Below are 18499 nucleotides of genomic sequence, written 5' to 3'. Positions count from 1 at the left end.
AAAGCATACTGGTCCGTCACGTGATATTAAACAAAGTTATACAATAAGCGGCACTAAAACCTTTTTAGGTCTGGGCCTCAGATTTCTGTAACTGTTTCATGATCATTTGGCAATCTAATAGGCAATAGGCCTCCTTTGCCTGAAACGGTTTCCTCACATAAAAATAAAGTCCATTGGTACCTACGACGTCAGGGATGGGATTCGCACGCTGAAGCCAATAGGTCAACACTGCTCACAGGATAATGTGTCTACCGTTTAGATTCCATTACACAGTTTGATATGACAACAGTCACGTGATCTGTGGTCAAAACCTTTGCTCCATCCGTTGTGATGATCTTCTCATCAGAAATGATATGCTGCAATTTATTTTTTGTGACTATACAGTAAAATGCCCTAAAACGCGTTTTCGTATAACGCGAAGATTTCTTAAGTTACATATCTGTAGTGTGACCCCCCCCCCCTATATAGGCCCGGACCGCGTTAACGTACATGTAGGGGGGAATACTGTATTTTCTTATACAGATGTGTTAAATATCTTGCTGGCTTAGTGTGAATGTTACCGTCTAAATCGAAACTTAGGCAGGAAATAATAAAGTCTATTGAATATTATTTTGTAAGGCGCTCTGCGATGCTTGCGTTCAGGCCATTTAGGAGTTGTGCTCTCATTCTGGAATAGATAAAACTACCATCATATTTCCTATTTTGACATTGACTTGGACTTAAGTGTGACCTTCATATGTCAAACATTTAATGGATTTTGACACACGGGCGTCATGCTAAATCTCATTTCTGCATTCCAACCATATTCTAACTTCAAATTACAATATCGTTTCGAGGGCTGTCATATGTCAAACTTCATACAGAAAATATGTTTGACAGCTCTTGAAACTAGATTTAAGTTCGATTGACATTCTAGCGAACCTATGAGTCTTCGACGATTGTCTCTATTCGTCTTAATAATTATAGAGACTGCATAATTTTATTTATAACGTAATAATAATAAATCTTACTTGTGAATGCTAGGTTTCTTGACCTGGACAGTAGATCGTCGAAGGACGAAGTCCACCTGTGAAATATTAAATCCATCTTAGGAAAGGGTAAGAATATAGGATTTTAAGGCAATTTTTGCCGCGCACCACCGCTATGTGGAACCAGCTGCCCACTGAAGTATTTCCGAACCAATTCGACTTAGGGTCCTTCAAGAGAAGAGAGTACAGATTCTTAAAAGGTCGACAACACTGCGTGTCCATGAGCACTTAACATCAGGCTCTTGCCCATTTGCCCATTGTTCTATAACTTTTTTAAAGTAACAGGAGGAAAACGGTCTGGACGCTCAAGTTCTGGTCTGATCAAGGTCTGGACGCTATGTTAAGCGATACCGCCGCCCATTGATAGTCTCATTACCAAAGTGCTCGCGATTGCGTTGCCGGCCTTTTAAGAATAAAAAAATTTAAACTTTTAAATTAACCAGCTCAGTAATTACGTGGTACCACTTGGGAATATTACCCGAAGCTCCCAAGTTCAATTCTGTGTTCAAATCTTTTATACATAATTTATGTATATAAGACTCATTGTAATATAATTTCATAATTACCGTGTAAACATCTTTCGGTGTCTGCTCGGTCGGGATCAGGCGGCGGTGTCCTCACGCGGGGTTCATCTCCTGGGAGACAAGTCTCGACCATTGCCTCTAAGCAGTTCACGAACAGCTCACTACTTTCCGCTGTACATTGGTTCTGGAATAGTTTTTAAACTATAAAACACTTTGTACCAAAAAAAAATTTTGACAAGAAAAATATTTTTTTTTTTCTCTTAAATCCCGTAGTTTTGAACCGGCGTTTTGGCATTAACGTGGAGAGTTCGTAGTTGTTTTTTTTTATATTTGTTTCGTTATCTTAAAGCTAACAAAACATATATTGCCAAAGATATTGTATATATGTATACAAAATATTAAATACATTGTTTTAATGCGGCCGTGTTGTGTGATAGTGTGAAAGTTTTAACTGAAATTATATTGCGATATATAATTCGAAACCGTTATTAAACAAAGATACTACTAATACGAGAAAAAATTTAAGATTTTTGCATCATTATTTTTCTTTTTTAAAAATGTAAGTAACTTAGCAGAGATATTTTTTAGGTTATTTATTAAATAGCGGTTTCTGTTTAAGGTGTGCAGTTATATAATTTAATAATATCTATGGTTACATTTTTATAGCAACACTTTTGAAATCATAATTTTTTCAATTATGTTTTTTAAAAATAATGTTAATATATTCAAAGTAAAATTCTAGCTATTATAAGTACTATTATAATTTATAAGATATTTTATGCGCAGGTCAATTAAACAAAAAATCTAAATATGAAATTCAACTAAAAATGTAATACCCCTAGCATATCGTATAAAAATAAACTGTGACCAAACTAAAAAAACACACTTTATCAAATATATATAAGTAAATAATTTACATTAATGTCGAAATCTGCCGTAGCTAAACAAATAGTTACATTAGTACAGTTAGTGATAACTTGAGTAGTAACGGTTTCGCTAATAAATATGTTTTAAATTTCAGTTTAGTAACGTTTAAATTTAGCATCAACCATCAACCAAAATACTGGGAAATTAAATAGACATTGATATTGATAACTATATTTAGTAAAAATTCTATTTTTTTTTTCTCTTAAATCCCGTAGTTTTGAACCGGCGTTTTGGCATTAACGTGGAGAGTTCGTAGTTGTTTTTTTTTTATATTTGTTTCGTTATCTTAAAGCTAACAAAACATATATTGCCAAAGATATTGTATATATGTATACAAAATATTAAATACATTGTTTTAATGCGGCCGTGTTGTGTGATAGTGTGAAAGTTTTAACTGAAATTATATTGCGATATATAATTCGAAACCGTTATTAAACAAAGATACTACTAATACGAGAAAAAATTTAAGATTTTTGCATCATTATTTTTCTTTTTTAAAAATGTAAGTAACTTAGCAGAGATATTTTTTAGGTTATTTATTAAATAGCGGTTTCTGTTTAAGGTGTGCAGTTATATAATTTAATAATATCTATGGTTACATTTTTATAGCAACACTTTTGAAATCATAATTTTTTCAATTATGTTTGTTTAAAAATAATGTTAATATATTCAAAGTAAAATTCTAGCTATTATAAGTACTATTATAATTTATAAGATATTTTATGCGCAGGTCAATTAAACAAAAAATCTTAATATTAAATTCAACTAAAAATGTTATACCCCTAGCATATCGTATAAAAATAAACTGTGACCAAACTAAAAAAAACACACTTTATCAAATATATATAAGTAAATAATTTACATTAATGTCGAAATCTGCCGTAGCTAAACAAATAGTTACACCTTTTTTATAAACTTAAGTCAATTCCGTAAATGCTAGGTGATAACTTGAGTAGTAACGGTTTTGCTAATAAATATGTTTTAAATTTCAGTTCAGTAACGTATAAATTTAGCATCAACCATCAACCAAAATACTGGGAAATTAAATAGACATTGATATTGATAACTATATTTAGTAAAAATTCTATTTAGTAACGGTTTCGACATCGCAACCTTAATAGCAAAAAAATTAAAATAATGTGTATAATAAGATTTTTTTAAAACTTTTAATGTTTGTTACTGTAAGAGGGCAAACGGGCAGGAAGCTCAACTGTTGTGAGTCATCAGTTAACAGTTGAGCTTGGGTCACCATGGACACTGAATGCCAGAGGGCTCGCGAATGCTTGGCCGGCGTGTTAGGAATTGGTCCAATTGGTTGGGGAAAACTAAACGTCAAAGACTGTTGATGGTGGTTGGTTGATTTTTTTATGTTTATTATCTGCGTATATTCAATATATAAAGGGTCGAATAAATAAATAATCATAAGTTACATAAAATCATTTTGAAAAATCAACCCAGTTTACAAATACCGGCAAACTTCTTGAGCATTAAATACGGGAGTGGGGGAAAGTTTGCGCATCGTATACAACGCGGGACACAAACGTCAACTGGCTTCTGCGCAGTCAAGGACATTTGTTCAAGATGTTTGCCGGTATCCGTAATGATTAAACGAACAAATTTTCTCACCTTAGTAAAAGGCCCGGCAAATCTCCAAAGACCACCGAAGCCACAACTCTGCATATAATGCAACTGCTGCTGACTCGCGTCTTCAGACGCTATCATGTTCTGCAATAATTTATATAAAATAGTAATAACATATCAAAGCTAACAGTTAAAAAGAGACATAAAAACGTGTGTTGATAATGCAAAATGCTTCGGCCAATCAGGGAGCTTCTTTGCGTGCACGTACGCACGCTTCTACGACCTTAGTACGAACTTTACAAGAAGAAAATAAATAAATTATTTTAAATATAACCAATTAGTCTATAATGTATAGTAAAAATGACATTTAAGCCATACACAAACAAACGTACAAAATAATTACAAGTAGAAAAATGTATAATTATTGTAGTGCTCTACTCATTTATTTAATTAATATTATATATAAACTAAGATTATTAAAAATATAATATTATATTTTCGAAATACATAATTTTAATTTAATAATTTTTGATGAGGGTATAACAAATATTTTTTCTCGGCCGATCGTCACATAAGTTTAATTGAGATTTACTCGATGTATGTTAGACGCATTTTTATTTTGATATTAACGTTTGTTAATTATATTTGAGTATAGTTACGTCCACTATTCAGATTTTTAGTGTGTGTTTAGTGCGTTTTGAGAAATATCGTGATACAAGGTATTAGCATCGGTCTAACCTATCTTTGATCCCAAACGGGCATTGGGGCAAACGGGCAGGAGGCTCACCTGATGTTAAGTGATACCGCCGCCCATGGACACTCTCAATGCCAGAGGGCTCGCGAGTGCGTTGCCGGCCTTTTAAGAATTTGTACGCTCTTTTCTTGAAGAGTAAGAGAAACTAATAGAATTTCTCCAAATCCTTACGGCTGATAATATCGTGTGCCTTTCTTCCTGGTAAGAAGACATTGGAACGAGGTATGTACTCAGGACTTATTATTCTAGCATTAGATTGTGTATGTGTATCACTGCGGTTCAGGTTTCTTTGTGGCACATATGTGGTACATGTGGTACATAAACTAAGATTATTAATAATCATTCATTTAGGTAGCATAAATCTTTTTAAATTAAGTTTCTTGTATAGAAATAGTAAAATACATCACAATTTTTTAGTAAAAATTATCTGTTTTTTAATAGAACACAGCCAGAGGGCTCGCAATTGCGTTGCCGGCCTTTTAAGTCGTTCCATCCAGCTTATCGTCGTCAGTGTTATAAAAGAAACTCACCTGAATTATACATTGCACTGCGCTCAATATGACTTGGTCACTGCAGTGCATGAGGACATGATTGATCTTCATATCCAACAGGCTATGACTGAAATAACAATTCAACAGTTAAATAGAGTTAATAAGAGGAATGTGTTTTCTGAAGGAGGAACAGTTCTTCTTGGTACAGGTCAGGATAAGTCGCCTTATGAAAATATCATTGAAACATGGTAACACTACCTTGTGTTACCATTATAAATATATCAGTAAACATTTATAATTTACTGCCAGTTCTCAAATCAACGTAAAACGGACGAGAGGAACTGGCAAAAACTCTCAGTCACCCTTTTGGATTGCCAAGTTATGATTTACTAGAGAATTCAAAGGAACTGCTACTAAAACAGTTTAAGTTTGTGATTTAATTTTACGTAGTAAAAATCATGTATACAAAATCAAGAGATGGAGAAAAAGACCCTAGACACTATGACACAAAAACATGCACCATAGTGTTGCGTTAAGCGATTTTAAAATTGGATAAGTATTTAAAAACGATTACAGTTTATTAAATAATATAAGTGACAGTGTATGCTGGTCCAGTGGCTTAAGCTTGTGACTCTCATCCTTGAGATTGTAGGTTCAATCCCCCCCGCTGTGCACCAATGGATGTGCATCAAACGGTGAAGTACATCGTGAGGAAACCGGAATGCCTTAGACACTAAAAGTCGACGGTGAGTCAGGCACAGGAGGCTGATCACCTATTTGCCTATTATATTAACAAATGAAACAGATCTGATCTGAGACCCAGACCTAAAAAAGTTGTAGCGCCATTGATTTATTTATAGAAATTATCCTATTTTTTTTAAATTCTGATATGGATTTTAAAGCTTCAAATTGAACATTTATAATTATGAACCGTCGAAAAGCTTCTCTAGGAAAATTGGCGTCGCACTTATCCCCATTCCAGTAAACAAACGGATCAAGTCTTTTCTGTGTGATTCTTATATTACGCCAACATTTCTATCAAAAACAGTCATCGACAAAATTAAACTACATAATAGTATGATTAGACAAACAAACATAAAATGTATAATCAATATAATGTGGAGAATTAAGCAAAATTAAATTTTACTTGAGTTCAGACTTACATGACAGGAAATACTTTCGGAAACACTATTGAGCCTTCAGCCAAGTATTGGTAGAGGATTCTTATCTCATCTTCCTCTGTAAAGAACATTACACAAATTACGTGTGTGTGTGTGTGTGTGCGCGCATTTAACATTCGCTCAAACCGTGAAGGAACAACATAAGGAATCCAGTTTGCCTATTAGATTGACAAATGCTCATGAAACAAAACATTCTGTAACGTTTTATTTTTAAACATTAATAAATATTACCTGACGTGTATTTAACTAATGTAGCGAGAACTGTCAGAACCAACGCTTGTGTAGTGAAGTCTGACAGCACGGAAGGGTCCAGAAGACTATTGTACTCTGTTCCGTTCTTTTCTGTAGATGATTGCTGTAAAAAATAAAAATTCCTTGATTTACAATACAATAGATTATTACTTACAAACTAATCATAATCTACGGCTGCAGCTAAGTTTCATCATCGGTCGTCGAGGCAGAACCTCCATGTCCATCGTTCCAAAGTTAAGGGGATTTTAAGGTAGATTTCTTCACGTACGATTATGTGGCTCCAGCTGCTCACTGAACTTGATCAATTCGACTTAATCCTTCAAGAAAAGAGAGTACTAGAATACCAGCAACGCACTCGCGTATCACTTAACATCAAGCCTCATTGAGCCTCCTATCTGTTTTCCCCAAAACCTATAGTAGGTATAGCATACAGGTTCCCATTTTATCAATTTCAATTTGGGACTGATCAAAATAATTAATGTCGAATATGCCTATTTTTATAATAAAACATGTTTTCATAAGGATATATATCATTAGTATTAAAATAGTACTTTATTACTCAATTGTTGTCGTTATTGGTGTAATGCTATGTAGAGTATCATTGTATCGAAGAGCAAGCTAAACCAACCAAAGCCAATTGATTCGACGCTTTAGGGAGTTCGTCGTTAAATCGAGGGACGTCATATGGAGTTTAAGCTGATAGTATGTTCTTTTGTTAATGATAGAGGACACCGTGAGTCATTTTTGCCCGTCATCTTTTAGTCGATACCAACTTCGGGGCAATAAATACAGATAACACAACTTTCTCTACAGCTATGATACTTTTGACATTCAACACCTTTTGTCTTCAGTCACCGTGACCACGCACGCTGTAAAGCACGCGAAATGTGGGGAAAAAAAATTATATAAATGATTATAAGTTTTTAATAATAATACAGCTTCAATCCGTTTAAAAAGTGTTTTCTTAATGAGTTTAAGCTGTTTATTAGCACATATTAATAATGGATATCCAGATAAAAGTGGTCTAGTGTTACTACTGTATACTATATGTACAGCTTTTTAAATGTGATACACCGATTTCCTCACCTTATCATCAGTGGGGTAGCTGTCCCCAGATTTGGTAGAGGCAGGCCGTTCAGATCCATCTAAGCTACCTTGAGATTCACGCCCGTCTTCATCAACCTGTCGCATTCGCCACATTCACATTGTATACTACCAAAGCTACTGATTCAAAACTTTAATTATTTTTAAAGATAATCCTATATTCATATATAACGTTGTAAAATTAGTAATTTATCTAAAACCCAACATAAATCCAACCCAAAATAAATGTATAAATACAAACTTATACATATGCCATGCCCCACAATAGTAACTCACGTCTGGTGTATCATCCGTGCTCTCTCTGGCTGCATCACCAGTAGCACCGTGTTGTACACTATGCGCTCGGCCTTCGCTATCCTAAAATTATATTTTTATTTAATTAAATCTCAATTAGGTCCCATGGAATGCTTTCTATGGGTTATGCACATTCTACAACTATTGGGGGTTTTCGTGGAGCTACGGGGTTGGTCAAGTCAAATTGGACCCGCAAATTGTCGCATGCTTAATGGAAGATTTAGTCATAGTTTAAACGTTAAGCGGTCTTCGGGTAGAAAGGGTACTAAAGTCGACGCATTTTAAATTGAGTCGTTGTGCAATTAGTGTCACTAACAGTTGGAATGTGCACGTACTTGAATCCGTAATCGATACTTAGCTACCTGCGCACACGAGGTCGATACGTCTATGTATTTTAAGAGATCAAACACCACCTCTTATTAACCTACAGAAAGACGACACAGATGGGGAAGATATGGATGAGGAATGTTGAAGCACTAAAAAATATACCTAGATATAAAAACGAACCTTTCGGCCACATTACGAAATCTACAGTTTCTCTATTAAAAACTTCTATTTTCAGATAGCGAAAAAATATTCCTATTAATACTTAATTAAGCATTTCGATTGTACCTATCCCGTTATCAACTCGTTCCCGTTATGCACCTCTAAAATTCTTCATAAATACACCACTCCATATAAGCTGTTAGTGCGAGTGAGACAGACAGTTAAATATGATTAATGACACGAAGCCTCAGTTCATAATGCGTCGACTATAATTGGTTATTAATAAATCTATTTAAAGCGATTTTTGACCACGTGAATCGAGAGAAAATCAAAAGATCTGGCGCACACAATTGCGATAGTTTAGTCTTTTGTTTCTGTAATGTCTTCTAACAGCATTTTATGGAAAAATGTCACTCGAAACAATTGAAAATGGTTCAAAACTACGTTTTCATATCTGAATGCGTTCCAAGTGTTCTATGTATGAATCATTGTGTATTATGTACAAAGGACGTATTATTTTCTCTGAAATAGGGCTTTTAGGATATAATAATTACGACAATTTTATCGAACATTTTGGACTGGTTTTACAGACAAGTCATTTAAAATAAACTGCAATTTAGGACATCAATACATTTAAATTCAAATAACTGTGTAAGTATAAGCTATAAGCACCCTAGGCGGTTTAATGGTCTCTTTAGCTGTAGGCACGGAGAACGATCTTTGAGTTTTGAAGCGCATTCTAGCTGACTACATGTGTAAGCAAAATATCCGTTTAATAACAGTTATTGAATGTGAAATAGCAGTTATTAACAGTGATATCGTTAAAATAACAGTTACGGCGGACAGCAGCAACGTAAATGATTGCATACAAACGATACAGATCGATCCAAGTCGCATGAAAAGACAATGTATAGAAGAATGATTAGAAATATAGATAATAGTTTTATGACAAATGGTTATTTTATTTTACTTCAGCCGTGCTTAGAGTCGTTACATGAGACATTAGCAATTTCATTTGTTATTATAAACTTTTTTAAATTTATCAGACATTAAATGTTGTCCACCGTTCTTTGGATATATAAGATAAAGATAATTTTAAGGCCCAAAGGGGGCTTAGACAAGATGCCTTAACAGTAGTGTACGTAGAAAAGCGAAAACTAAATTTGCATGAAAACGTTCTGAGTACGAATGTACATAGTGATATATAGATTGGTTTTAATAACCATTGTACATAGAACTCTAAGCACAAACTTATGCTTCTGACGTAGCGTCATAAGTTCATTATCTACGCACCATTTGTCATAAATAGAAATACACAATCATACCACTAACTACAAACCAAATTAAAATATTCCTCAACAAAATACACGTTTACAGAAATCATTTTAAATAATTAATAATTCCACAGACACCACAGATTATACCACAGCCACGCTTAGCAGTTTGCTAACCACAAACATCATATGAAAAATCACTTGTGATTTATAGCACCTGCTATTATTTCGAATATAATTGATACACCTCTACTTGCGACTATGATTTTGCTTTTTGTACTAAAAACGTTCATCTTTAAAAGGGAGTATTTCCGGACATGGGGCCAAAGTGGATTAGCGTGGATCTGATATTCAAAATAGATGGTTTATGGTTGATCTGAAATTGATATAGTATAGAACTATTAAATACACGTTAAAAAACATTACCTGATGCGATATATTTGATGGATGTGGACTTTGGCCACCATTATTAGTTGATGGCACTGTTGGTGATTTTCCTAAAATATAAACAATAAACCTTCATAAAAACTACATCGATGTATATCACTCAAAGTAGTATGATTACTGCAATTAGACTGATTTACTGTCTATAAATAAGAAGTTTGCTCTTTCATAAATCAGAAAGACCGGTTTTCAATGGATGGATATATATGAACAGTTGTCGAAATGAGAATAAAAAAAAATCTTTAGATTTTAGTTTTAAGTTTATCCGACGAAAATAAGTCAGTTACACAAGTCAAGTAGTCTTTCCTCTCTTTCTGTCAAATTGTGTTTACGCTGCGATAAAATGAGTTAGATAACTACTTTTTAAGAATGCTGTTGAATGTTAAAGCAGTCTACATTATTTATTTCTGTAATAATACCTATATTTAAATGTTAATAACAATAAACGAGATTTATTGTAATTCATATGGATAATTTTCAGAAAATAGCTTGGACAGAACAGGATACGGAAGGAGATGCATAAAAGACATTTATACTATTCAGAAAACAAAAAATATTGAACAAATAAAAATTGTTATAGAATTTAATTAAGTTCCCTGGAGGAACTATGGAGCTGGGAACTCTACACATGTATTATTTACTTAAAAGGGTTCCTAAATAGTATGTATATATATATATATATATATATATATATATATATATATAAGTAACAAATAAATACATTTTTATTTTCTTTTGTTGATGATGTTACCTTTTACACATTAAGGAAAAATACATTTTAAACGGATTGAAACTATGTATTATTATTAAAACTTATAATGATTACATAATTTATATTCATACCACGCACGCTGAAAAGCAATCGCAAAGTTAAAATTATGTAATAATTATAAGTTTTAATAATAATACATAGCTTCAATCCGTTCAAAAAGTGTTTTTCTTAACATTTTTATTTATAATATTAAATACATACCCCCATAAGCAGTCGTTTGTTCCAACATATCCCAGGACTTCTGACGTCGGCTATGGCTGGAGGACGAGCCCCGACCTTGCGTTAACATCGTTGACTGCAATTAGAAATTATCATGAAACCGTTCCAAACTAAATTGAGTTTTTGTAAACGAATTTTCTTTATAATTTTAACTGAAACGTCTTTATTAAAATCTCTATAAGTTTATGTATCAGACTTTAAAAAACGTATAACGCGTTTTTTATTATCTATTATTTTTTACAAAAGCTATTACAGTGATCCTACGATCGACTAAGTGTTTATTTGAGAGTGAATTTACATAAAATTTCGATTTCTGTCTAGTAAATCTAAAGTAAATTAAAAAATAATAATACTTGTAGTATAGTGTACTAATTATAATTTAATAATATTAAAGTTGTCTTGCAAAAACAGTACCAAATATTAAACAGCCGACAACGCATTTGCAAGCCTTCAGTGTGCATGTCCATGGGCGGCGTTTGGTCCCTGTTATAAAAATAAATGTCGCTGACTCTTCTAAAGTTATACAGTAGAACCCGTTTAAGACGATCACGCTTAATACGATTTCTCGCAAATATGCCACTTTACGCCAGTCTCTGCAACTTGATACATATTTTCATACATTTCTTAACGCTTAAAACGATTTCTCTTATAATACGCCACTTTACGCCAGTCTCTGCAACTTGATACATATTTTCATACATTTCTTAACGCTTAAAACGATTTCTCGCATAATACGCCACTTTACGCCAGTCTCTGCAACTTGATACATATTTTCATACATTTCTTAACGCTTAAAACGATTTCTCGCATAATACGCCACTTTACGCCAGTCTCTGCAACTTGATACATATTTTCATACATTTCTTAACGCTTAAAACGATTTCTCGCATAATACGCCACTTTACGCCAGTCTCTGCAACTTGATACATATTTTCATACATTTCTTAACGCTTAAAACGATTTCTCGCATAATACGCCACTTTACGCCAGTCTCTGCAACTTGATACATATTTTCATACATTTCTTAACGCTTAAAACGATTTCTCGCATAATACGCCACTTTACGCCAGTCTCTGCAACTTGATACATATTTTCATACATTTCTTAACGCTTAAAACGATTTCTCGCATAATACGCCACTTTACGCCAGTCTCTGCAACTTGATACATATTTTCATACATTTCTTAACGCTTAAAACGATTTCTCGCATAATACGCCACTTTACGCCAGTCTCTGCAACTTGATACATATTTTCATACATTTCTTAACGCTTAAAACGATTTCTCGCATAATACGCCACTTTACGCCAGTCTCTGCAACTTGATACATATTTTCATACATTTCTTAACGCTTAAAACGATTTCTCGCATAATACGCCACTTTACGCCAGTCTCTGCAACTTGATACATATTTTCATACATTTCTTAACGCTTAAAACGATTTCTCGCATAATACGCCACTTTACGCCAGTCTCTGCAACTTGATACATATTTTCATACATTTCTTAACGCTTAAAACGATTTCTCGCATAATACGCCACTTTACGCCAGTCTCTGCAACTTGATACATATTTTCATACATTTCTTAACGCTTAATACGATTTCTCGCATAATACGCCACTTTACGCCAGTCTCTGCAACTTGATACATATTTTCATACATTTCTTAACGCTTAAAACGATTTCTCTTATAATACGCCACTTTACGCCAGTCTCTGCAACTTGATACATATTTTCATACATTTCTTAACGCTTAAAACGATTTCTCGCATAATACGCCACTTTACGCCAGTCTCTGCAACTTGATACATATTTTCATACATTTCTTAACGCTTAAAACGATTTCTCGCATAATACGCCACTTTACGCCAGTCTCTGCAACTTGATACATATTTTCATACATTTCTTAACGCTTAAAACGATTTCTCGCATAATACGCCACTTTACGCCAGTCTCTGCAACTTGATACATATTTTCATACATTTCTTAACGCTTAAAACGATTTCTCGCATAATACGCCACTTTACGCCAGTCTCTGCAACTTGATACATATTTTCATACATTTCTTAACGCTTAAAACGATTTCTCGCATAATACGCCACTTTACGCCAGTCTCTGCAACTTGATACATATTTTCATACATTTCTTAACGCTTAAAACGATTTCTCGCATAATACGCCACTTTACGCCAGTCTCTGCAACTTGATACATATTTTCATACATTTCTTAACGCTTAAAACGATTTCTCGCATAATACGCCACTTTACGCCAGTCTCTGCAACTTGATACATATTTTCATACATTTCTTAACGCTTAATACGATTTCTCGCATAATACGCCACTTTACGCCAGTCTCTGCAACTTGAGACTTATTTTCATACATTTCTTAACGCTTAATACGATTTCTCGCATAATACGCCACTTTACGGCGGTCTTTTGCAACTTGAGACTTATTTTCATACATTTCTTTACGCTTAATACGATTTCTCGCATAATACGCCACTTTACGCCGGTATTTTGCAACTTGAGACTTATTTTCATACATTTCTTAACGCTCAATACGATTTCTCGCATAATACGCCACTTTACGGCGGTCTTTTGCAACTTGAGACTTATTTTCATACATTTCTTAACGCTTAATACGATTTCTCGCATAATACGCCACTTTACGCCAGTCTCTGCAACTTGAGACTTATTTTCATACATTTCTTTACGCTTAATACGATTTCTCGCATAATACGCCACTTTACGCCGGTATTTTGCAACTTGAGACTTATTTTCATACATTTCTTTACGCTTAATACGATTTCTCGCATAATACGCCACTTTACGCCGGTATTTTGCAACTTGAGACTTATTTTCATACATTTCTTAACGCTCAATACGATTTCTCGCATAATACGCCACTTTACGCCGGTCTTTTGCAAATTGAGACTTATTTTCATACATTTCTTAATGCATAAGACGATTCGTCATCCCGTTTAATACGCCCGAGCCGAGAGTTCTAACGAGAGCCCTCAGAAAGGCCCCCCCGCCCGCTCGTGAAGAACCCGAGATACTGCAGGATTTTCCTGTATATTCTTCCATTGATGACAATGTAGCACCGTACGAAATTTAATCACAAACAAAGGCCCTAAGTGATAATAATGAAGACGAAGATGAGTCAACTCCGGTTTTGTCAAACGCCCAGGCATTATCAGCTGTTAATGATTTAAGACGCTATGTAGCTTCTTTGGATCAAAGCGAAGACACACTGCAAAAGTTGAATTATATTAAAATTATTTTAATTGCTAATGCATTAAAATCTTTCTGTCAAACCAAAATAAGTGATTATTTGAAATAATGTAAATATAATTACACTACGTATTTAATGTTATTTATAAATGTATAATTTAATAACTATATATACCAAAATTAGAACATAATACATAATAATACGTAGTACGTGTTATCCCGCATAATACGCTCTCGCTTAAAACGCGTTTTTGGTACAAACGGAAATTGAGAAATTGTCTTAACGCGGATTTTACTGTAGTTTAAATATCGAGATTGCGTTATAGAATGATTGACGTCTTTCTCCGTACCTGCAAATGATCAGCAGCTGGACAGTAGTGGTCGCAGTTCTCAGGCAGCCATTGTGGTAACGAGTGCTTCACCGGACATCGAGATCGGACCTCTTCGCTTACACAGACCAGAGCTGGACAGAACATTTCATCCCACATCAATACAGTTATGTATTACATCGGTAGAACTCTTTTTACCGTAGCGTCAATACATGTTGGGATATCGACTTTTGTTATAAGAAATTATCCAAAATCAACGTATCAAGTAAGGCTATATAACTTGGCTATAAAGAAATGTCATAAACACATTTCTACGAAAGATTTCACTACATTTTTTTATATCTGAACAGATGTTTGGCCACCAGCGCACCTGATGTTAAGTGAGATCTGGCATATTAGTAGAGTAGAGTAGAGTACGTGCCTGCCCAGGAGATGCAAATTTCGCCGTTGCTTCAATAAACCCATATTATACTGTTTAGAGAAGATGGAACCCCTTCCATCATTCCATCTCCTTTCAGGAGTTCCACTCCTTTGCTGTTTTTATAAGAAACGACGTACCAAATCGTGTAATGCGACACCTGGGGATGTCAACAACGAAGAGGTGAAACTCCAGCGTGTGTCTAGATAAGCGTTGTTTGAATTTGTAAGATAGACGTTTGTTTTTTAACAACTTCCCTCTACAGGAAAATAACATTTAAAAATATATAAACATACACAACATATCCACTGAAAAACATCAAATATAAAATTAATTTTCTCCTGACCTGTGAGATACGCCACAGTATGCTGCGTAGCTTTGAACTTATCCCTGTCAGGTTTAGCAGCCAACGCCAGCAATGCAGACAGCACCCTCGCGGTACGAGATACAGTGGCTGGTGCAGGATGACGGTACCCCTTCACCAGGTGACCCACGAGGGCGAAATGGAAATTGGACCGGAAACTAATAAAGAAATAAAACGAAATTTGTTTATTCATATCGGTAAGTATCAATATTCCAAATAATACATTTACTACCAGTTACCAAATCAAGAGAATGAGAAGAACTGGCAGAAAACTCTACACCACTCTTTTAACCGTCGATTTCTTTATTTACAAGGAAATTGTAAGGAACTGCAAACTTACCAAGCTATAACTTTAAGCACTTGGATGTTACATTGTATGATCACCATGCTTCATTTGATATAATAAAATAAAAGAATTCATAACAATTTCAATATTTTAAAGCAGAACTAGCTGTGTTTTATGCGCGTTATTTTGGAGGTTCCGAAATAGAGGCTATTTTCAAGGTTGACTATAAAACATTTTCAACATTCCCAGGTTAAAAGTTAACAAACAAACTCTAAGGAGGCAAACAAAAATGAAAGAACGGCTCTCGCAGTTGCGCCCCGGCTCGAATATTGTATTTCATAATTTATCCGGAGTAGCCGGGGCGTATCCTTCGAGACGCGTAACACGAATCAATATGATTTTAATTAATGTATCTTTTTAGTAAAAAATTAAGAGATGGAAAACGTTCATGGCAGAGGCGTAGATCGAGAAAAAACTTTATAACACTAAGTATAGTTAAATTTTTTCGTTATAAAAACACTGATTACAAGTAGCAAAGTATCCTACTTTGGAATTTCTTACCAATTTATATCAGACCAGCTCAGTCTCTAAATTTATTGAAAAATCTTCATTTTGAACATTTTTGGTGAACGGTGAAGGAAAACATCGTGAGGAAACCGGCTTGCCTTAGACTCAAAAAGTCGACGGCGTGTGTCTGGCATATGATCAAATACTTGCCTATTAGATTAACAAATGATCATCAAACACATACAGAAATCTGAGGCCCAGACCTAAAAAGGTTGTAGCGCCATTGATTTTTTTTAGTAATCAAGTGGTTACAGCGACCTATTTACTGGACCATTCAAAGGGGCAGAGAATCAAGATGTATAGAAGACTGTTAGTTCTAGTAACTTTAGGATTACAAAGAGTTTAGTTTTACTGTCAAATAGCGGATTCACTAGAGAAAGAAGAGAGTGTAAAATAATAATTTCCGTCAATTTTCTTACCTCAAGCCAACGGCATGGTCTAACTGTTTGAAATGCCACTCGAGGGGCTCGCGGGTCTCCATCATCACTTGTTGTAGCGTCTGCAAATTAAGACTTCTTACTGGAGGTATTAAACGAATTAAAAAGAAGGTTATCAGCCAGGTATACCGGTGAAATTATATAATATTTGATTATCTGCCGTGTTCTACATTTCGTAAGTTCGTTCGTAAACTTATCAGAAATCATAACAAGACGATCTTTAGGAAACTCAAGATTTTATTTATTTATTTATTTATATATATATATATATATTTTAATGATATCTTACTAATAATAGGTAATCTGTTATCATGAAACGAAGTTCGTACTGTGTATCTGTTAAAAAATAATCAATAAAACTCGATTATACATGTACAGGATGTACAGTATCCCTGTTAAACCCTAGTTAATATTTATAAATACATGAATATTATTATAGATTGGCTTATTTATATAATACATTGTTTTCAGACGCGGTTTGGTGAGATGTATATGAATTCCGCTAAAACATACAGTACGGTACATCTTTATCGCTAAAAGACCTAACTATTAAGTTTTTTATATAACAGGGGGCAAACCAGCAACCAATAGACACTCTCAGGGGGCTCACGAGTGCGTTGTCGGCCTTTTAAGAATTGGTACGCTCTTTTCCCGAAGGACTCTAAGTCGAATCGGTTCGGAAATACTTCAGTGGGCAGCTGGTTCCACATAGTGGTGGTGCGCGGCAAAACTGCCTTAAAACACTCAGTTGTTGAACAACAGACGTCGAGGTTTCGCGTGCTTTACAGCGTGCCTGGTCACGGTGACTGAAGACAAAAGGTGTGGAATGTCAAAAAGTATTACAGCTGCAGAGAAAGTTATATTATCTGTATTTATTTCCCCAGAGTTGGTATCGACTAAATGATGATAATGATAATTATAAGTTTATAATAATACATAGCTTTAATCCGGTTAAAAAAGCGTTTTCTTTCGATAGTAGAATATTTTATAACGTATCACCTCGACGTCGGTCGTTCCACAACTGAGTGTTTTAAGGCAGTTGTTGCCTCGCACCACCATTGGTGGAACCAGCTGCCCACTGAAGTATTTCCGAACCAATTCGACTTAGGGTCCTTCAATAAAAGAGCGTACAAATTCTTAAAAGGCCGGCAACGCACTCGCGAGCCCTCCGGCATTGAGTGTCCATGGGCGGCGGTATCACTTAACATCAGGTGAGCCTCGTGCCCGTTTGTCCCCTATTTTATAAAAAAAAGGCACTGAGCGTTTTTAAGGCAGCTTTTGCCGCGCACGTGTAAAAGCTATGTTAATAAAAGACAATACTATATTCTACTATCGTTCACCTTAATCTCGAAATGACCCTGCGAGTCCAAAGTATGCAAATTCTGTTCGAGCAAGGATAATCCCGCCGCGTACAAAGTCGGCTCGTCCAATTGCAGAACAGATACAGAGACCCAAAAGAGAGCTTTGTGGATGGGGGACTCCTGCAATTTATTTAGTTTCATCACATTACTTATAAAGAGATACCACCGAAGCAA

General features: G+C 34.7%; 1 protein-coding gene across 1 annotated transcript in view; it reads right to left on the bottom strand.

The window, feature by feature from the left end:
* Window positions 1-306: 306 nt before the first annotated feature.
* Window positions 307-18499, bottom strand: part of LOC123717171 (neurofibromin) — a 66997-nt gene continuing 48804 nt past the window's right edge. The window contains exons 54-68 of the mRNA XM_045673039.1: window positions 18305-18445; window positions 16947-17026; window positions 15657-15832; window positions 14914-15026; window positions 11314-11407; window positions 10323-10393; window positions 8119-8199; window positions 7825-7920; window positions 6718-6841; window positions 6469-6544; window positions 5345-5432; window positions 4106-4204; window positions 1595-1736; window positions 1011-1066; window positions 307-667 (exon numbers count right to left, since the gene is read on the bottom strand). Coding sequence (XP_045528995.1) covers window positions 1020-1066; window positions 1595-1736; window positions 4106-4204; window positions 5345-5432; window positions 6469-6544; window positions 6718-6841; window positions 7825-7920; window positions 8119-8199; window positions 10323-10393; window positions 11314-11407; window positions 14914-15026; window positions 15657-15832; window positions 16947-17026; window positions 18305-18445 — 1428 coding nt within the window. The 3' untranslated portion in view covers window positions 307-667; window positions 1011-1019. The remainder of the gene's footprint in view (window positions 668-1010; window positions 1067-1594; window positions 1737-4105; window positions 4205-5344; window positions 5433-6468; window positions 6545-6717; window positions 6842-7824; window positions 7921-8118; window positions 8200-10322; window positions 10394-11313; window positions 11408-14913; window positions 15027-15656; window positions 15833-16946; window positions 17027-18304; window positions 18446-18499) is intronic.

The sequence above is a fragment of the Pieris brassicae genome, chromosome 12 (genome assembly GCF_905147105.1).
Source record: "Pieris brassicae chromosome 12, ilPieBrab1.1, whole genome shotgun sequence".
NCBI classification, from domain to species: Eukaryota; Metazoa; Arthropoda; class Insecta; order Lepidoptera; family Pieridae; genus Pieris; species Pieris brassicae.
This window is presented reverse-complemented; position numbering and strand designations above follow the sequence as displayed.